General features: G+C 58.9%; 1 protein-coding gene across 5 annotated transcripts in view; it reads left to right on the top strand.

Moving 5' to 3' along the window:
• BCAR1 (BCAR1 scaffold protein, Cas family member) overlaps positions 1–21,222 on the top strand; it is a 45,301-nt gene that overhangs the window by 12,248 nt on the left and 11,831 nt on the right. For 3 of the 5 annotated variants that reach the window (XM_038008261.2, XM_007994083.3, XM_007994084.3), the window contains exon 2: positions 17,281–17,901. In XM_038008261.2, the coding sequence (XP_037864189.2) occupies positions 17,281–17,901 (621 nt within the window). Of the gene's footprint in view, positions 1–8,712; positions 8,903–9,263; positions 9,393–17,280; positions 17,902–21,222 lie in introns of those variants that run through there. The other 2 variants (XM_007994082.3, XM_007994085.3) reach the window with 2 other exon arrangements.

Raw genomic sequence — 21,222 nt, 5'->3', positions numbered from 1 at the left:
TAGGTGACCACCACTATTCCCAGCTAATTTTTGTATTTTTAGTAGAGATAGGGTTTCACCATGTGACCAGACTGGTCTCGAACTCCTGACCTCAGGTAATCCGCCCACCTTGGCCTCCCAAAGTGCTAGGATTACAGGCATGAACCACCAAGCCCGGCCAAGTCTGGCTTTTTTCATCGAGCATATTGGTTTTATTCTTTTTTTTTTTTTTTTTTTTTTTTTTAATAGACGGAGTGTCATTCTGTTGCCCAGGCTGGAGTGCAGTGGCGCGATCTTGGCTCACTGCAAGTTCCACCTCCTAGGTTCAAGCGATTCTCCTGCCTCAGCCTCCCAAGTGGCTGGGATTACAGGTGCCCACCACCATGCTGGCTCGTTTTTGTATTTTTAGTTGAGACGGTTTCACCATGTTGGCCAGGCTGGTCTCGAACTCCTGATCTCAGGTGATCCACCTGCCTTGGCCTCCCAAAGTGCCGGGATTACAGGTATGAGCCATAGCACCCAACCCCACTAGTTTATTCTTTTTTTTTTGAGACGGAATCTTGCTCTGTCCCCCAGGCTGGAGTGCAGTGGCACGATCTCGGCACACTGCAAGCTCTGCCTCCCGGGTTCACACCACTCCCCTGCCACAGCCTCCCGAGTAGTTGGGACTACAGGCACCCACCACCATGCCCGGCTAATTTTTTGTGCTTTTAGTAGAGATGGGGTTTCACTGTATTAGCCAGGATGGTCTCCTGACCTCGTGATCCGCCCGCCTTCGCCTCCCAAAGTGCTGAGATTACAGGTGTGAGCCACTGCGCCCGGCCAGTTTATTATTTTTTGTTGCTGAGCAATGTTCCAGTAATGGATGTGCCACAAGATATTTATCCATTCCCTTGTGGATAGATATCTGTCTCTATCTTTAGTGTACTGTGTCTGTATCTGAGTCTCAGTCTTGCTGTGTTGCCCAGGCTGGCCTCCTAGACTCAAACGATCCTCCTGCCTCAGCCTCCCCTGTAGCTGGGACTGAGCCACTGAGGCCAGCTTGTGCTGTGTGTTATTAAGTACTGGAACACCAGCACTATTGTTGACAAAATACCCCATTTAAGTATTTTATAAAAACTGATATCCAATTGTATGCCTTGAGACATGCCTGGAGATCTGTGCCCCCAAATCCTGGATCTACCAAAGTTACTTGTTTGCTCAGAAAGTGGTATGACCACACTCCTCCCTGTCCCATCCCTCACCAGGTGTCTTAGAGTTTGAACTGCCTTTTCGCAGGTTATCTGGGAGTTTAAGTGTCTTAGGCTGTGGAGTCATCTATGTTTCTGCCAGGACCGGTGACAACTCCAGAGGTCCTGGTTGGGAGGTTTCTAAGGAGAGCAGGAAGCGGGAGAGGATGGAGCAGAAGCTGCCTGTGTCCCTCCTCCTCCTTCCCAGCCTACACAGATTCTTGGGCTCTCTCTTCTTTTTCCCTGGCCATCTGCCAAGGCACCCCTCCAGGAAGACCCCAGCACTGGAATCCCCAAGCCCAGGAGGCATGCACCACTGAGCCAAGACTGAGGAGGGTAGAGGGAGACTCCCTGCGTCCCGGGCCCCCAGCGTCTGGGTTTCTTCTGTGTGCTCCTGAGGCCACCCTGGCTCTTCACACCGAAGGAGCTGGCTTGCCTCTGCTATTTTTACAAATCTTTGCTGTTATTTTTTTCTGCATAATGAGTCTTAGCAAAAGAGTCACCCATCTGCTCAAATGTCAACTCCGCAGAGAAGCCCTCAAGCACCTTGCATAGAACAGCTTCCCCCATCCCTCTGCTGTCTGCTTTGTAAGCGTTTATGTTTGTGCCCCTTAACACACACCTTGGAGTGTGAGTTCCCTGAGGACACAGCTGTCCTTTTACACAGCAGTGCTGCCAACAGTTAGACCTCAGTCAGGAGGCGCAGATGCACGAGTTTTGCTTTATAATGTGCATAATGAAAGGGACTGCAACCAGCTACTTCCTGCTTTCCCCAGAGCAGTCCAAGAGGAGACCCTGCCTGCCTCCAGTGTTGGCGGGTGGATCTGGGGGCAACAGAGCTCCAAGGAGAGATTTTTGCCCCCGTCTCTCAGACAAGGTTTCAGGGAAGGTGAGGGATGTTCAGGGCATCTGAGGAGCAGTGTCTGTGCAGCCTATAGGGAGAGCAGGGAGGGCTTGGTTGGGGGATGGACTTAGCACATGGGGTAGGCCAAGGGAGGGTGTGCCCTGGTGCCCAGCGGGTGGGGCCAGTGTATGATGGCGCAGAGTGTGGGTGTGCTGCGGGCAGTAGGACACTAGAGTGCCACTGTGTGCTTGCAGGCCACCTGTGCCATCACTCTTATGGCCCTGGGGCAGCCAGGGCTGTTGGAGGCAGGTACATTTAACAGATGGGCAAACTGAGACCTGAGCAGTACAGTGACTGGCTGAAGGCCCAAGGCCAGTTGGAGTCATTAATATCTGCTCCCTTCCTCTAGTCTAAGCCTAGGTCTCCCAGGGCAAAGGAGCCTTTATCTGTAGGCTGGCGTAGGCTCCAGTGGGATGCTCAGCCTATCCCCATGATGCTGTCTGTCCAGGGAAGGAGAGAAAGCATTGCTTTTCCATCAGGCACTGTGGCTCACGCTTATAATCCCAGCACTTTGGGAAGTCAAGGCAGGAGGATCACTTGAGCCCAGGAGTTGGAGACCAGCCTGGGCAATATAGTGAAACCCCATTTCTACAAAAAAATTAGAAAACTAGCCAGGCATGGTGGTGCACACCTGTAGACCCAGCTAGTCAAGAGGCTGAGGTGGGAGGATCGTTTGAGCCTAAGAGGTTGAGGCTGCAGTGAGCTATGACTGTGCCACTACACTCCAGCCTGGGTGATAGAGACCTTCTCTTTAAAAAAAGGAAAAAAAAGCATTGCTTTCCCTGTGGCTGCCACAGCTCTGTCTTCTCTATATTCACTCTTTCCATCACTGCCATGCAGAGCCTCCAGGGTCCCCTCTTGTGACTCCACTGGCCCCTGGCCTGCTGACCCCAGAGTGGCCGGGTGGGTATCTGTGGGTGTGGGCACCTGTGTTCTGCGGAAGCAGCCAGGAGTGGGCAGCAGATGGTGTGTGAAGTCAACCCCCTCCGCCCAGTATGCTGGGGCTGGTTGCCATGGGAGAGCAGATGGCTGGGCTGGGTTGAGCTGGAGAGGCCTCCTGACCACACCCTCATCCCTGCCCACCGGCCAGTCAGCGGAGAGCTGGGCAGCCTCCAGCCATGGAGCTTCCTCTCTCAGGACGAGGACAGAATTTGCCCCTTTGCCCCTCTTTCCCCCTTCCAACCAGGACTGAGCCCCCCTCTTTCCCCTCCCCCAGGCAGTGCTGAAGGGCCACCTCTGCCATAGGGCGCAGATGCAGGAGGGGGACCTGGTGGTCAGCAGCAGGGCAGAGCTCACATGGCCCCTCCTTACTGCACACAGGGGCACTGCTGGTCCAGGAGGACCTGTCTGGGAGGGCCCTGTGCTGGTGTCCGCCCCACCTGCCAGCCCCAGGAGGCTGGGCAGGAGGAGAGAGCTGAGAGAGGAGGGTGCACAAGAAGAAGGGGTCGCTGGGGTGGGCGGAGAGCCTCTGAATGGCGCCCCGGGGCTGCCTTGCTGGACCACTCCAGCCTCGGGCCGCTGCGAGCTGTGCCCCTCTCTGAGGCAGGTACCTCCGGCAGGGGCCTCTGCTGCTTGTTAATTTCCAGATAATTTGGAAAGTCGTGCTGCCTCTTCCAGTGCTGTTCCTGACAGGCCTGAAGTGGAGGCATAGGGCTGGATTTACTGGGATGCGGGCCAGGACTTGGAGTGCAGGGAGGCCCCACCCCACCCCTGTGCTGTGTCCCCTACCTGGCAGCTCTGCCCACACACCTTGGGTCCTGCCCCTGACCCCGGGTCTCTGGGGACTGGCCTCGGGCATGCCAAAGGGGATGACCACTGGAGGGATTTGGCTTCAGGCTGTAGGGCCCGCCCACCTTCCCACAGTCAGAGCCGCTACTGTAATGACAAACCCTGCCTCGCAATCACTCCACCCTCGAGAGCAGGGAAGGATGGGAAAGCCCTTTAAGGCGACAGCTCCAGCTTGAGTCTTGAGCGCACGCTCTGCGGTCTGGTGTCACCCGGGGTGCTTTCTGGCAGGCACCCGCCTGGGTTATGAGGTGGAGGGTGCGAGCTCTGCTGGCCGTGAGAGCTGCGTGGGGCATTGCCCTTCTCTCTGCCTCCAGGTAGCTGTCGTCTGTCATGGTCCCAGGGCAGCAGTGAGGAATGACTGGTGTTGGGATGTAGGCTGTCCATTCTGGGTGTAACAGTAGGCTCACCTCTGCGCTATCCACAAGGGTTCCGTGCCCTCGCCTGGGTTTTTTTGTTTTTTGGGGGTTTTTTTGAGATGGAATTTTGCTCTCTCACCCAGGCTGAAGTGCAGTGGCGCGATCTCGGCTCACTGCAACCTCCTCCTCCCGAGTTCAAGCGATTCTCCTTCCTCAGCCTCCTGAGTAGCTGGGATTACAGGCATATGCCACCACACCCGGCTAATTTTGTATTTTTAGTAGAGACGGGGTTTCACCATGTTGGTCAGGCTGGTCTTGAACTCTTGGCCTCAGATGATCTGCCTGCCTTGGCCTCCCAAAGTGCTAGGATTACAGGCATGAGCCACCGTGCCCGGCTGTTTTTTGTTTTTTGTTTTTTTTGAGATGGAGTCTTGCCCTATTGCCCAGGCTGGAGTGCAGTGGCACGATCTCAACTCACTGCTACCTCCGCCTCCTGGGTTCAAGCGATTCTCCTGCCTCAGCCTCCTGAGTAGCTGGGATTACAGGTGCCTGCCACCACGGCCAGCTAGTTTTTGTAGTTTTAGTTGGCCAGTCTAGTCTTGAATTCCTGACTTCAGGTGATCTGCCTGCATCAGCCTCCCAAAGTTCTGAGATTACAGGCGTGAGCTGCCTCGCCCGGCCTCTCCTGGGTTTTGAGCTTGCCACTGTGAGTGTCCAGCCTAGGGGGATGGCGTCAGCTCTCATTGGCCCTCCAGAGATACCATTTCTTCCCGTTCCTGGGGCTGGCAGTGCTCACCTCCGGCCTCAGGAAATCCTCTCCTGCTGGCGCTCCCAGAGCCGGCCATCAACCAAGCCCACCCTCACTGCTGCTGGCAGGCCAAGGCTTCAGGAGGGGAAGGGCTGCGGGCCTTTACACTGTGCAAGCCAGTTTTAGCCTGCTCTTTTCACTTTAGTTTGTTGTAAGCATCTTCTTGCATTATTTCAGTCTTTGGAAGAGGCCATCTAATAGCTGCAAACTATTCTATTGAGGGGCTGTGGTTTGTCTCACCGGTCCCCTGGAGTTGGCATTGATATTTTGCTCCACACTTTGCTGTCATAAATACTGCAGTGGACATTGGTGAACATCGAGCAAGAAAACTTCTCCTGTGCATTGGGTCTGTCCTGAAGGCAGACGTCAGAAAGTCCAAAGAGCAGGAACCCTATCCCAGACTTTTCTTTCCACTCTGGTCCAGTATAACCCCCTCCACTCCACTTAGTGTCCTGGTGTGCTGGGTCCACCTGTTTTCTGTACAAACAGCTACTCCAGGCCCTGAGGGGTTGGAGACATCCCTTCCAGCCTGTGAGCTCATCTTGAACCTGGCTGGAGGTGCCAGGCCACTCCTGGGATGACACAACTGTCTGGGAGGGCCCTGTGCTGGTGCGCTGGCCACATTGTCTGCAGCTGTCTCCCTTGGTCCGGCAGCACCCTCTCCCAGCTCCTTCTCATCCAGGGCCTCTCTCCTTGCTGCCAGTCCCACTGTGTGTGTGCGCATGCGTGTGTGCTGTGTGTATGCAAGTATGTGCCTCTGCACTTATGCGTGACTTAACCACCGCCATCCTTCAGACTAGGGCAGCCTCAGATTTCTTCACCCAGGCCAGCGCATCCCATGAGGGCCACCTCTGAGGTCCCATCCAGTCAACAAATGTTTACTGCACCCCTTCTCACCAATGGGGCTAAACTTCATTGGGGTGGGGGTGGTGCTGGCCCCAGTGCTAAATTAATATTTATTGGGGAGGAGGGTGCTTAGGTCTCAGCTGCCTATCCTTTTGCAGTCTGAGTGTGACAAGGGTCTTTGGCTTTCTGAGCAGAGTGCTGCTGCCCCTGTCCCTAGATTCCCTTCCAGCTGCAGGGTGGGCTGAGGTCTAGCAGCTCCATTTCTTCCCTGGCCTTGTCTCCTCTGTTCCCCGAAGTGTATGGGATGGGACAGTGGTTGCTAAACTGGGTCTCAGTCTCTTCATGTGAAAAATGGTCCTAGGCCATGCGCAATGGCTCACGCCTGTAATCCCAGCACTTCGGGAGGCTGAGGCGGGTGAATCACTTGAGGTCAGGAGTTCGAGACCAGCCTGACCAATATGGTGAAACCCCGTCTCAAAAAAACCCAAAAAACAAACTGGGGCTAATGGTGAGCCTATTTTGCAGGATTGCTGTGTGCACAAAATAAGTGCATGGGCATAGGGTCCCTGGCGCTGGCTAGGCGTGGAGGCTCTGCTGGGTATGTGGGGCTGCATCCCTGTCCTTGACAGCAGAGGTCCGGGAGGCTGGACTGGGGGTGGGGTGAGGTTCTGCCCCCATATACCCCAGCCAGAGCCTGCCCAGTGGGTGCTCCTTCCCCACCCCCCAGCTACATCCCCTTCAACACAGTGGGGCTTAACTCCTGGGGCCTTGTTTCCAAAGCGGAAATGCCATTCTGGGAGGCACAGGCTTTGAGGGGAGGGAATTTAAGTGGAAAACGAGCAAATTTTTGAAATGCCTGTGTCGGAGCCTGTTCCCTTTGCTGCCTCCCGCTCACACCAGCAGCCCCACCCCCAGTGCTGCTCTAATCCAGCTCCTGGGGGAGGAGGGTCCCATCCCTCAGGGTCCCAGCCATCCACCTCCTCTCTGTACCCCTCTCCTTGGCCAACTAGGATGGAGCAGGGGCCGGCTCCCTTGAGGGCCAGGCCTTTTGTGTCCCTGCCCGCCCCTGCAGAGACTCCTGCCTGGAGCCCTGCCAGCAGGGCACTGCCTGCCCATGAGGCCTGGTCTCCCCTCCCCACAGAAGTGGAGGCCCAGGGATCACCTGAGGCTCCTGAGGGTCCCGCTGGTTCAGACCTGCTCTCTGGGAAGCTGGTTTGTGTGCCAGTCAGGCTGAGGAGGGGGTGGCTGGACAGGGTCAGTGCAGGAGGGGCCGGGCACAGCTCTTGGGAACAAGCAGGAGGAGATGCTCCAGGCAGCCTCCCTGAAGGCTGGCTCCTCTTCTGAGGTGAGGTGGGCTGTGTCCAGGAGGCATAGGGTGTTGGCGAGCTGTTCTGTTCCTCCTGAGGACTCTGGGTCACGCTGTGTCCCATCGCACTGGTCCTTCCTCACCCGCTGTGCTGTGAGTTCTGGCCAGTGGTTCCCAAGCCAAATATTGAGGAAATGCAGACGTCCAGTTTTTTGGGAGGGGTGGGACGCAGGAGTCTGTTTTTAAACAAGCTCCCCAGAGCACCTGAGCAGCCAAACCTGGGCTGCCCTAGCCCCTTTTCAGATGAGAAAGGAGCCCAGAGAGGGGAGAGGGTCTGCCAAGGCGGCACATCTCGCCAGGTGCTGTGTAGGCTGAGCCTTGGGTGTCAGGCAGAGGGGCAGCTGCAGGCCCACCTAGGCTTATGTCTGTCATAGGCCACGCTTGAGAATTCTCTGCTGTGGGAAGCCGGGTCCACCCCACTGCTTCCCTGCCACTGGAGCTGCCTCATGGCATCCCCTTGCTCAGCCAGTGGCCCAGGATTGTTGACTGAGGGTCCTGTCTGGTCTGGACCAGGCTCGTCTTACGTTCTTCCTGCAGGTTGTACCTCCCTGGCCAGGCCCAGGGGCTCTGGCACCGTGGTTTTGCTGCAGGGGGTGACAGTCACTGACCTGCAACCGAGCAAGGGGCGACTCAGGACAGCCAAGGTTGTCTCCACTCCGTTTCCCCTGGGTGATTCTTCCTTCTGTCTCCCTCATTCCCCCAGTGCCGCCCTCCTACCCCATGTCGCTGAAGCAGATAAGTTGGAGCAGGACTCAAGAGGGTACTGGGCCCAGGTTTTAGGCTGAGCCTGCGAATGAGTAATGAGAGGAGGCAGATCAACTCAGCTGGAGTCCCCAGATGTCGGCACAATGCAGGGAAAGATAGGTGCTGCCCGTGAAAAGTGCTGGATTGAGAGCTCGCCATCCTCCTTGCTTGAGGCTTCATTTCCTAGGGTCTTTACATGGTGGGCCCGTCTACAGTCGGAGCTGTGGTGGTGGTGATTCTTCTCCTGCACGCTGGCGCACACCCCCTCCCCTTTCCCACTAGATTCAGATCTGAGTCCCACGGCCCATCGACACGCGATGAATGCCCTGGGGTTGGTTAGCGGGAAAGACAGAAGTCGACTTGACGCCGTGGCTCGGCTCTGGAGGAGGAAGGCAATCCGGGCAGCCTTCCCAGAAGTGGAGGCATTTGCATAGGCCTTCGGTGCGTTCTCGCCCGGGTGGAAGGCGGGGACTTGGATTTGTTGGAAAGCGGTGTCCTGCGCTCTAGGCTGGAAGCCTGGCCTCGGCCGGGGGCCTGGAGCCTCGGGGTGGGAGGTGGGGGGCGGGGCGGGGGGCGGTCCCTACTGGGCGGGCTTCTGTCTGTGCGCCCGCGCCCCTGACAGGCGGCTCATTTGCATGGAGAGCGGCGGCGGCCAATGGGCGCGCGCGGCCGGGCATGCTGGGATCGGGCTGGGCCGGCTGGGCCGCTGCGGCTGGCGGATCGCGGCTGGACCGGCTCTGGGTGGCCGAGGCGGCAGCTGCGCGGCGGCAGCGGGGCAGCCGCGGCGCTTTCGGAGCCCCGAGGGCACGCGGCCAGAGCAGCTCGGTGTGCGCCACCGCGGGAGCCGGGGCCCCAGGCCCGCTGGACACCATGAACCACCTGGTGAGGGCGGCAGGCGGGGCCGGGCCGCGTCTGGGCTTCGAGGCGGCAGCCCTGCCGGCTCCGGGTCTGGCGCGGGCTGGAAGGGGTTAAGTGAGCGGCATTTCCTGCCGGACCTGCGGGGCCTGGGAACCGCCGACCGGGATCCGCGGCCCCGAGACCTCCTTCCGCCCTGGTCGGGGAGCCGGGAGGCAGGAACCGCGGGGGCTCCGGAGCCTGCGGGCCTTGGGGGCGTTGGCGGGGCCGGGCGTTGGGGCCGCCAACCGGCAGGAAGATGCCTGTGTCGGGAAAGTGACTGGCGGGGCCCGCGCTCCCAGGCCGGCGGCCGCCTGCTGTGTCACCTTGGGCCTCTGCGCCCTGCCTCCGAGCCTGTTTCCTCGGCTGCGAGGAGGGACCGTTGAGCCTCGGGCGGGTGGTCCGTCTGGTGTGGCGTGGGACTGCCCACCGCTCCCGGAGAGGGAGGAGCTCCGGGGGACCGAGGCCGGGCGGGCAAGTGCGTGGCGCCAGCGGGGAAGGCTGTGCGGCCGGAGCACCCGGGTCCGGTTAATGATTCACTCCGGCCGCCGGCACTGGGTTCCGGGAGCGGAGCGGGGGTGGGGGCGGGCGCGCCGCGGGCTTTGCAGCCCTGCACGCCGAGTGCCTGTGGAAGCCGGGTCCTGGCTGGCTACAGGAGTCCTAGCTGCACACGAGAGTCGCGGGAGTGGGCCGGGGCGGGGTTCTACAATGTGAACGTGAAGGCTTTGGAGTCCATGGTTGGGGGACCCACAGAGCTAGAGCAGGGGCGGGGCTGCCTCTCGAGGGTCAGAGAGGCTGATCGCCGGGCCGAGGTGAGGGAGCTGGGAAAGCTGAGATTTGCCTAGGGGTGCGTGGTGAGGGGCTTGCGACCCAGAAGATGGAGTTTCGGGTTCCAGATCGGGAACAGCAGCTCCTTTTCCCACCACAAGGCTCCCGTTCCCTCTTAAGAGTCCCTGGTTTCCTTTCCCGCACTCCTCCTGGGTCCCGCTGCGTTTTTGGTCACCTCAGAATGACCATGGGTTGATTTCCTTACTGGATTCGGCCAGGTGAGATGTTTCCCATCGCCCTGGGCCGGGGCACGCCCCCTCTTGTGCTCATTCCTTTCCTTCGGTGGAGAGTTGGGTGGTGGGGACTGGCTGGCCTGTGAGAGCAGGTGTCAAGGTGCCTGGAGAATCGGGGCCCAGGTACCGGGGCGGCGGGGCTGTGGGGAAAGGAGCTTTGGGGAGGAGCTGCTGACGCTTCCTGCTGGCACTGCTTGCTTGGGAGCTGGGTGGAGGCAGGGCAGGGCAGTTCCAGGTTCTGCCAGGAAAGTCACCTTGGGCTGGGGCAGGAGGCTTGGAGCCTCTGGCTGTTACTGTTTGTCGGAGCAGGAGGGTGAGCCCTATGGACTGGTACCATGGCCCCAGGTCTGGGCAAAGAATGGAAATAAGGACAGTGCCACTAGGGCCTCCTGTCTGTGCAGGAAGGGCCCTGAGACAGCTCTTGAAGCCCCTTTCCCATTATACGGATGGTGCAGATGGGGACACTGAGGTACAGAGAGACAGTTAGTTGTTCTCAGAACTGGATCCAGATCCTGGTCTCCTGACATGGCCCCCAGTGCAGCACCACATGTGGCTTCTGAATTCCCAGTCTGGGATTGAAGGAGCTCTGGTCCTTGGGGGACCACCATGCTCTTTTGGGATTATCAACTTGGTAGGGACCCTCTGGTTCCAAGGCTGTGCCTTTGTGGCCCTCTGCTGGCATCTACTGTCCCTTTAGTGGGTCTTACCACCCTTTTCTCCTTAGCCTGGACAACTTCTTCCCTTGACCTCAGGAGCCCACAGCCAGCTGAAGCAGCTAGAACCAACCAGCAGGGGAGGTGCACTCCAGGGGGGCTTCTTGGAGGAGGCAGTATTGGAATCAGACTTGAAGTGTGGGGCGTGGAGTTGGGTGATAGGGATGTTTCTCCAGCAAAGACACTGGGCAAGCCTCTTCTTCAGCCCCCAAAAAAGGGGCTACAGGGTGGTCTCCCTGTAAGAGGGCGGGGCTCTGCCCTCTGTCAGGCCGTTCCTGGCCCTCTGAGCACAGGAGAGGCCCTGGCTCCATCTGTATCTTGCTGCCCTGACTTCCTCCCACCTCTAGGTGCTAGTCTGGGGCAGAAGTAGGGTGAAGGGGCGGGTCCAGCCTCCTTGATGACTCAGTTGGGGTTGGAGGTGGGAGCTACCCCTGTTCTGGGCCTGTTGCTGTCTCTGAAGTCAGGGGTCAGCCTCACACTGAACTCTCTGCCAAAAGTCCGCACAAGCATGAGCTCTAGCAAGTCCACTTGAGTGAACCCCGCTGATCCTGCCTGCAGGGGTACAGGCCTAGGGCCTGCCAGCCGTCCCCACTGTCCGTGGGGTGTTTTGGGTTGCAGGTTCCATGTCCTGAAGCAGGAGGGCCCTCCCCGTGCCACCTCCTCTGCCCAGCCTCTTAGGGACAGTACCTGGGATGCCCTGGCGGGAGTAGGGGCTGGGGCGTGCTTCCAGTCCATAGCTGGCCTGGGCATAAAGGCATCTGCTGTGGCGCTGCAACGAAAGCCAGGCTGTGCCCTGCGCTTGTGTCAGGGCACCCTTGGCAGCGGCCACCCCACAGGTGGCTTTTTATTCCCTCCTGCTGCTGAGTGTCACGCGTGGGGCTGAGGGCCTGCACGCCTTCCCTGCCTCATCCTCTCCGAGGTTTCATGCCCTACTAAGGCCGGCAGGACAGGAGCCATGCTCCCCTGGGGTGGCTCTGGAACGTGGGCCCCGCGCATAGGCTATGTGATCTGCCCACGCCCTTGCTGCCTGCCACCCGGCCACCCAGGACTTGAGCCCAGACCCTGGCCACCCAGTTGTCTGTGGGAGTATTAGGGGAAGATGCCACTAAACTGGCAGGTCCTGGAGTTCCACCCAGGATGGGGACATGGAGGAGGGAAGAGGAGGTGCCCCTCAGAGCCTGAGGCCAGGGCCAAGTGGGGTGATCAGGACCCCTCCAGGTGGGTCCTGGGTACGGATGGCCAGTTGGGCATGCACGCTCATTGGGCCTGCATCCGCTGGCCATGGAGGCTCACTGGGACAAGCAAATAGAATGCTCCAGAAATAAACTTGGCCCAAGTTTGTGACGGTTCTGGGTATGAAAGAAAGCAGTGTTTCCCAAGTGCCTGCTGTGTGTGAGGCTCTGTGCTGGGGCGGGTGCATGTGTGTGTTGGGGGTGTGGACAGGAGGGGTGGGAAAGGCCCGTGACATTTCCTCTCGTGGTTTCCACGAACCCAGGCATCACCCCTGGGTGGAGATAAGTGGAGCCACCCAGCTCTACTGTGTCTCAGCCCGGGGTTGGCCTCTGCTGCTTCTGGACTCAGTGACCCTGGACTGTCAGGGAGCTTCTGAGCCTTGGTTTTCCTGTCTAGTAAGATGGAGGTATTTCTGTCTTGTGGGGTTGTTTTGAGGGTTAAATGAGCTGGTGGCTGTGAGGGAAAGAGCTCTGCCTCCGGCAGGGAGGAACTGTGCTGTTCTTACTGTTGTGAACCTAGTGACAACTGTGGTGGTGGTAACCCGTTTCCTTGTCTGCTCCCAACCCCGGGGTCTTGGGCAGAGACCAGGAGTTCTTGCCATTTTCTCCCAGCTCCCACCTTGTGCTGGCTTGTGGGTGCTGTGCTGAAGTCACATTTGCTGGGTGAAAGGGTGCAGGCCAGATGTGAGCCAGGCCTGGAAGAGAGGGTTTTGGTCAGCGGTGATACCTGCAGTGTTCTCTGCAGTTGGCTCGGGCTGGCCCTGCTCCTGAGAACTCCTCGGTTGTCCCTTCAGGCAACTAGGGAAGGCTCCTTGGAGCTGCAGCATCTCCCTTTACCACTCCCCGATACCAGCTTCCCCCCAACCCAGAGTCAGAGTTTGGGGACAGCCGCAGCATGTCCAGGGCTCCCAAGGCAGCTGGCAGAGCCAATGAGGAGAACCCAACACCCATCCGACGGCTGCAGCTCTCCCTGACGTGTGCCACCCGCAGCCCTGGTCCCAGCCGCTCTGCTTCTCAGGGCCTGCCTGCCCAGCCCGGTTGGATCTGGTGCCCAGGCGGGCCCCAGGGACACAATGAGGGCCATTCTCAGAGCCAGGCAGAGCCTGTGGGGCAGTCCTGTCAGCTCCCATGTGCAACAGCTGGGATATTGTTTGGGGAGTGCTGGCATCAGGCTGGGGATCTCCTCCTCTGGCCCTGCCCTCTGGGATGAGCGAGCCCTCGAGGGCCTTCCTGGGTTCCTCTGGTGCACATACCCTGGAGCTACCCTTCTGAAGGAGGTAGACTTGTCCTCCTGTCCCAGGTGCTGGGGGTCCAGGGCTGTGAATTGGGCTATGTCAAGACATGCTGGGTGGTACTGTGAGGTGGGGGCCGAGGGAAGGGGGTGTCCCAGGAGGAGCCTTCCTGGACGGGATGACAGTCCAGCAGGTCCTGAAGTGGGAGTGGGGTGCGGCAGGAGTGAGGTACCAGAGACTTAGCAGCCTCCACTGTGCCTTGGACACAGGTGACTGACAGTGTCCACCTGGACTGGCTTTGCACCCCATCTGAGGTCACAGTTGTATCCCTTGAGAACTTGGGCAGGAGCACCTGACTGGCCCAGCTTGGGTCATGCCCTAGGCCCAGCAGTGCAGGAGGCCAGGAAAGTAGGCTTAGGGAGGCTGGCCTCTCCTCCAGTTTGGAGCATGGCAGGGGTTCCGGGGGAGGCTGCTGGGGGGCCTGCGAGCATGTCCAGAGCAGGAATGCTTGAGGTGGTGTGCGCTTTACTCGTCTGGGCTTATCTGGCCATGGGAAGCTGGTTGTGTGGATGACGTTCACTGAGCTGTGCCCACATCACCCATGGAGTCTGTGGCGTGAGTCCTTCTGCCGCTCCAGGGTCACAGCCTGCCTCCCTGCTCCAGCCCCCTAGCTGAGGCCCTTCCTCTGCCCCATGCTCTCCCCAGACGGGAATCCTGTGGAATGTCATCTCTTTGGGGAGGCCGTCTCTGACCCTGTATGCAAAGGCCTTCTCCCACATTATTTTTGGCCCCCCACTTTCTTCCCCATGAGAGCAAATTGTTTGCTGTCTTTCTGTCCCACTACAGGATAGGCCCTGTTCAGACAGAGGCCTTGTCCACTAGGCCTGCGCTATCTCTGCGGAGCCCGGCCGAAGCAAGGGCCAGGCGAATCTTTTGTTAAAAGAACAGTGTGCGCTGGGCACAGTGGCTCACGCCTGTAATCCTAGCACTTTGGGAGTCCGAAGCTGGAGGATCACTTGAGCCCAAGAGTTTGAGAACAGCCTGGGCAACATAAGGAGACCCCATCTCTATACAAAATTAGCTGGGCATGGTGGTGCGTGCCTGTAGTCCTAGCTACCTGGGAGGCTGAGGTGGGAGGAGGCTGAGGTGGGAGGATCGCTTGAGCCTGGGAGGTGGATGCTGTGAGAGCCATGATTGTGCTACTGGGCGATAGAGCAGGACCCTGTCTCAAAAAAAAAAAAAAAAAAGAACAATCCTATGAAACCAAGGCTGTCATCCAGCAGAGAGGATCTAGGTGCTCAGAGAGGCTAAGGGATTTGCCGAAAGTCCCACAGCGGGGCCCAGGTCTGAGTCTTAGCTGCTGCCTAGTGAGGAGGAAGGAGTGTGTGTCCTTGGGGAACAGACGGGGAGGCAGAGAGGCCCAAAGAGGCAGGGCCCTGGCCAGCTGGAGTGGTTGGTTGTGTACCAGCAGCAGCAGTGTCCAGAGCTCAGGCTGGGCGGGGGCACACCAGCTGACGCAGGCAGGGGAGCTCCTGGTGCCAGGCGCCCGGTGCCACGTGCCCAGCCTGTGAGGTGCTTCCCAGCCTGGCTTCAGTGGCCCCAGACTGGGCTGTGGCCAATCAGTGAGCTCATTCCAGGAGGGGTTGGACCTTGAGGCCAGAGGCCACAGCCGCTCACCTGGGCCAGACTTTCCCTCCCTGCTGGGCCCTTCCCTCTGCAGAGCCCCCGGCCTCCCTGCCTGTGCTCCCTCAGTCTCCCTGAGTGCCTGGCCCTGCCTGGCGGGGCCTCTGCCGGCCTTTCCTGGGCTGCCCTTCTAGGAGGTGAGGGGCCTTCGCAGGGCGGTCCCCTCTGTCTAAACCCCCACCTTCTCTGACTTGGCTGGAGGGGAATTTTCCTGTGACTCACTCTGCTGGCACTTCCTGTGGTCACCAGGGCAGGGGCTGGGGGACCTGGAGGGGCAGCTTTGTGGTGTGTAGGGTCACTGGGGGAGGGTGGCCCGCCCCCTGATGGGCTGTGATTCCCAGAGGCAGGCTGCAGACCATATTTGGGAAATGCTTGCCTTGCTGGCTGCCTGGGATGGGGGCCCTGAGCACGGGTGGGCTGCAGGACAGCCCCCGCCCTCCCGCTCCTCCGTGGGGCTCTGGCCCCTGGACCTGCCGCAGTGCCTGTCCCATTCTGCCTCAGAGCCTGGGACACAGTCCACCGTTTTCTTTTTTTTTTTTTTTTTTCTTTTTGTGTATTTTTTCAGCCCCAAAGCAAGAAACACTCATTCCTGAAAAACAGGAAGAGAAAGTGTCTCCATTGTCTCAGACATCTCTGGAGTAGTCCTGACCCTCTCCTGTCTTTACGTTTCACAGGATGTTTTCTTGAGGCGTGCTTTTCACTTGAGTTCCTTTTTCATTCTGTTGTAATTGTGGTGTGGACAGTGTTGCAGCCATCTAGGGCCTCTGCCCTTGCGCTCACCTTGGCTCTGATGTGACTCCACCTGGGCCTGCCTTCTCTGAGCTGCCCCCTGGCCCCTCCCTTGGGCCTTGCTCCTCCTGGCTCCCCACACTCTAACCTGTGGCCCTTTTAGGGACTGGAGGCTCCTAGCTGCTCTGGAGAAATAGGCTCCCAGCTGAGGACGCCCACCCAGGGCAAATGAGCTGTGGGGTCTGAATGTCTGCTCCTGGGACCTGGAGCACCTACTGCCTACTCAGGCTGCTTGCCTGGTGTACCATCGCCCTCTGAAGCCGGCCAGGGAGACGGAGCTCAGAGGGGTTCTGTCCAGTCCCTGCTGGTATAGGGGAGGCTGGGCCCTAGGGACTTGGAAGAGGTGTCACCCCCACTCTGCCCCAAGACCCAGGCTCTGGCTTCCTGTTTCTGCCCAAGGAGGCATAGCCCTTTCTTCCTTGTTTCACTCCTTGCAGATGGAGTCCAGAAAATGGGACTTGGGCCCAAGTGGGGATGGTCACACAGCTACTGACTGGCCAGAACCCAGGTCCCATTTCTGAGTCAGTCTCGACCAGGCTGCACGTCTAAGACCCCAGGAGACTCCAAGGATGGACCTTGCAGGGCAGCCCAGACCTGAGGCCAGGCTGGTGGGGTGGCTGGAGCCAGTCGGGTCACCACCCAGCTGGCCTGGCACTTTTCTCAGACCCGGCTTCCCTGTGTGTGAAGTCTGGGGTCCCTGTGGAACCCATGCAACCCTTGGCCGCCCTAGGAGGGGCTGCAGCCCTGGCCTTATCTCACCCCGTGCCTCCCTCACACCTGCCTTCTGCTGGAACCGACCACACCCTCCAGCCAGGGACCCTCTGTCTCTCTGGGCGCATCCTGCGCCTGGCACCTCGATGGGGCAGCAGCAGGGGCAAGGACGCATGGGTGTGGCGGGAAACTGTTAGGCCTCCCTGCCTGGGCTCTTGTGTCCCAGCGAGGCTCTGCACCTGCCCTCACCATCGCCCTCATGCCTCTGATCCCACAGCCTCCTCCAAGTCCCTCTCCGACTGCTTGGCTCCTGGGCCACGTGGAGGACATGCCCTGCCCTGAGAGGGTTTGCTGAGGGCAGCGGGGCCAGGCCCGGGAGGGCGTGCCTCCTGTTTGCTTCCCAGCCTTGGGGAAGGTGTTTGAAGTTACTAAACTAATTACTGACTTTTTGGATTTTGGGTAGATGGACTTTGTTAAGGAAGCTTCCTTTCATTTTTGTTCAATTTTTTATCCTAAGAAGCTGTCCTTTTTGTCAGATTATTTTCGTGCATCTCAAGAGAGAACCATTTGCTATTTATTTTAACTTGGCAGCATTGTCGTCGTTACTGCCGCTCTCCCTGTGTTGGTCCAGGTAGCAGAGTGGCGTTGGGTGGGGCTTTTAGGGGTATCTTGAGGGTCATCCCTGGAGTTTTGGTGGTGGCAGTGGTCAAGAGGATTTTGAGGTGCTCTACAGGTGCAGTGGAAAGAAAGGCCAGAATCAGCTGGGCCTTTCTGCTGGGGAACAGATGGAGACATTGGAGGCAAAGGCACAATGATCTCACCAAACTCCACTAAGTTCTTTTCCCAGTGTCAAAGCTGGGTACCTCCCCAGATAGGGCAGGAGCTGGGGATCCCCTGACGCCCCACACATCCTCCTGGTCTCACACCTGTGTCCTCTCTCCCCAGAACGTGCTGGCTAAAGCCCTCTATGACAACATGGCCGAGTCCCCAGATGAGCTGTCCTTCCGAAAGGGTGACATCATGACGGTGCTGGAGCAGGACACGCAGGGCCTGGACGGCTGGTGGCTCTGCTCGCTGCACGGGCGCCAGGGCATCGTTCCTGGGAACCGCCTCAAGATCTTGGTGGGCATGTATGATAAGAAGCCAGCAGGGCCTGGCCCCGGCCCCCCCACCATCCCGGCCCAGCCTCAGCCTGGCCTCCATGCCCCGGCGCCTCCGGCCTCCCAGTACACGCCCATGCTCCCCACCACCTACCAGCCCCAGCCTGACAGTGTCTACCTGGTGCCCACGCCCAGCAAGGCTCAGCAAGGCCTCTACCAAGCCCCGGGTCCCAGCCCTCAGTTCCAGTCGCCCCCAGCCAAGCAGACATCCACCTTCTCGAAGCAGACGCCCCATCACCAGTTTCCCAGCCCCGCCGCAGACCTGTATCAAGTGCCCCCAGGGCCTGGAGGCCCCGCCCAGGACATTTACCAGGTGCCGCCTTCTGCCGGGATGGGGCATGACATCTACCAGGTCCCCCCGTCCATGGACACACGCAGCTGGGAGGGCACAAAGCCCCCGGCAAAGGTAAGGCTGTCCTGGCACAGTCGTGCAGCCCCACAGGTATAGGCCCAGGCCCTGGTTTCTGGGCACAGAAGGGCCCAGCCACCCTCAGTCACTGGCCGTCCAGGAGTGGCTGTGTGTTTGGTCTGGGGTCAAAATGGGAAGTGAGTGTTTGGGGAGTGTTCATTTGTCTGGGGAAGATGGATGTGAATGGACCCAGAGGGGAGACGCCCCGCTGGCCTCAGCCAAGCCGATCTGAGTAGCTGTGTCACCACAGGGATCAGAATGTTGAGGCATTCCAGTGGGCAGGCGGGGCTTGGCACATGGGCCCCCACGAGGGAGAGGCCAGCCACTTCATGCTCATGCTGTGCCCTCTGGGTTTACGTGTCAGCGTCTAGATGGGGTTCCAGCACATCTTCTGACCGCCCCTGCCTCCACGGGCCAACCCCTCTCTTATGGGGGATGCTAGGGTCCAGTGGGTGCTTACGGTGATCTGGATGTGACTCCTGGGAGGACACTGCCCTTGGAATTGCTAGAGGAGGGCTACTCTGAGAGCCTCCTGAGCTCTTGCCAATGGGATGCTGGGCCTGGGAACAATATCTCTGGCCTCCAGACCCTGAGTGCACTCCCCAAGTCCACAGGCCCCCTGCCTCCCAAGCTCACCTGCCTGTAGGGAGGAGTCAGAACTGGAGAGGGCGTCGAGGTCCACTGGCTGCAGCAGGAGCAACCTTTTCTCACCTTTGATTGGTCCGTTCCCCTTGTGCCAAAGCTCCCTCGAGAGCTGGGGTGTGGAGTTTCCAGGCCTAGACGTGGGGAGGGTGTCTCAGGGTCTCTCGTCTTCTCCTGCCTGCTTCTTAGGGCTCACCAGGAGGACCTGAGAAACCCAGCCCATGCTGCTGTCTCAGCACTCCTGGGGGACATAGCAGCCCAGGCTGTTTGGGGTCAGCTTCCCAGGACCCAGGCCAAGCCTTGTTTTTGCTGTGTCCCGTCTAGAGCCACCTGTGTCTGGAGAGACACTGGCCAAGTGGACACTCAGCCTAGGGCTAAGGTGGAGAACTCATTGGTGCCAGCTGGGCAGCACGTCAGCAGGGAGTCACCCCCACCTCTGCCCATGGGTGGCCTGGTACCCAGGAGGTGTGGCCGGAGGACATTGGCAGGTGGGACTCCATGGACATGGGCCACCAAATCTGGCCACCAGGGGAACCTGGGTCACTGGCTCCCACTTCCTGCTCTACCTGCTCCTTCAGCCATCTGGTCAGACGTGAGCCTGGCTGGTGTGAGGCTGCCTGGGTGGGGCTCTCCCACACTGGCTTTAGCAAGAGGAGCAGAGTCCTGTTATCCCCCGGGGAGGCGGCAGGGAGCAGCGTCCTGTCGGGGAGCCTCAGACCATGGTCCATGTATACCCACACTCCATGCGAATGAACAGACGTGCATGATACCTGTACACCACAGGTACAGACACCCGTGCACACACCATATGCACGGGCACACACATGCGCTACATGAATGTGCATGAATATATGCACATATCTGCATCCCATACCCCACAAATGGACACACATGTACGCCCACACATGCACACATCATATGCATGAACATGTGCACACCCAAACCCCGTATGTATAAACACGTGCATACACACCCCACACAGACACGTGTACGTCCACACATACAAAGCATACGCACCCACCAGTATCCCACAAACATGTACAAATGCATGTGCGTATGCACACACACACACACAGTCCACACTCCACATGCCCCAAGGTCAGGCACGCCCCCTCTCCTCCTCTCCCGCCTTTGCAGTGAAGCTTGTCCTGGTGCGGCTGGAAGCCCTGTAGGCTAGGGAGCAGCAGTGAGACCCCCAGACAGAGCCTGGCCTCAAGCCTTTGTTTTGGCAGCTGTTCTGTTTCCCTCTCCGGCAAGGCACCTGCTCTCAGTTGCATCAGGGGCTCCACCAGCTGGGTCCTTCTCCGCCCATGGCCTCTGGTAGTGCTGCCCAGGCCTGTGCCCCAAGGGCCCTGACCTGGCTGATGGCCCAGGAAGGAGAGTCCTACATCCTGGGCCCGGTTGCTCTCCCCTAGGAAAGCTCCGCCAGTCTTTATTGTGTCTGCTTGTATTTTATGGTCACAAAAGCAATGCTTGTTTGCTGTAGAAAATGCATAACGTATGGAAAAGTCTGGAGATGAAATTTTCTTTTTTTTTTTTTTATTTTTATGTTTTTTTGAGACGGAGTCTCGCTCTGTCGCCCAGGCTGGAGTGCAATGGCGCAATCTCGGCTCACTGCAAGCTCCGCCTCCCGGGTTCACGCCATTCTCCTACCTCAGCCTCCCGAGTAGCTGGGACTACAGGCGCCCGCCACTGCGCCCGGCTAATTTTTTTCTATTTTTTAGTAGAGACGGGGTTTCACCATGGTCTCGATCTCCTGACCTTGTGATCCACCCGCCTCGGCCTCCCAAAGTGCTGGGATTACAGGCGTGAGCCACCGCGCCCGGCCTGGAGATGAAATTTTCCAATCGAGGTAATCACTGGGAAATTCTGGCATATTTTGTCTAGCATCTGCCCTGTGTTTCACAGATTTGTACATGTAGTTTTGCATTTCAAAGTTGTAAATCCAACATTAGATATCAAAATAATTTTGTTGCATTCTTAAAGCTTCTCCCTGAGCCACCTTGGACTTCTCTGGGTTGCCCCCTCTGCTGGGACGGGCCCTGGGCAGTTTCCATTTGCTCATGTCTTCAGTACAGTGGCACGGCGGTAACACCTGGCTGCGGGACATCTGTGTCCGAACCTCCATGTCCTCCCTTTAAGCCTCAGGCCTGCCCCTCAAATGCCTGGGAAACTGAGTCTCCCAGTTCCAGGGTAGTGGTTGGCTGGGCTGACAAGGAGCCCTTGCCAGGACGGCATGTGGGCAGGATGGACACTGGCTCTCAGGAAGCCAAGAGGGTGAGTGACAAGGGTGGTGGCCAGGAGCGTCAGACCCCTGGGGCCTGGAGCAGGGTCCAGCGGGTGCTGAGATGGCAGCCTGGTGGCCCCTATGGCTGGGGGAGAAGTGAGGGCCACACTGGCATCGAGACTCTTTGGGCTGGGTGTGGGCTCTAGGAATCTGAGGGCATAGGCTCTTTCATGGGCAGGTGGGACTTCCTGGGGGAAGGCATCTGTGGGAGGTCACTCAGGTTGTGACCCTGGTCGGTGCCTAAGGAGACAGCCATGGCGTGGGGTCAGGTGTATACGCGGTCCTGTTGGGCCTGAGTTTCACCCTCCTCGCCCTAGAAGCTTCATCTTGCCCCAGGCCCCCATGTGCTGGAACCTCAGGCCAGGGGGCCTGGAGCTGGGGAGGGAGGG

Source organism: Chlorocebus sabaeus, chromosome 5 (assembly GCF_047675955.1).
Source record: "Chlorocebus sabaeus isolate Y175 chromosome 5, mChlSab1.0.hap1, whole genome shotgun sequence".
NCBI classification, from domain to species: Eukaryota; Metazoa; Chordata; class Mammalia; order Primates; family Cercopithecidae; genus Chlorocebus; species Chlorocebus sabaeus.
Note: the sequence above shows the minus strand (reverse complement) of the source record. Positions and strands in the feature narration are given on the sequence as shown.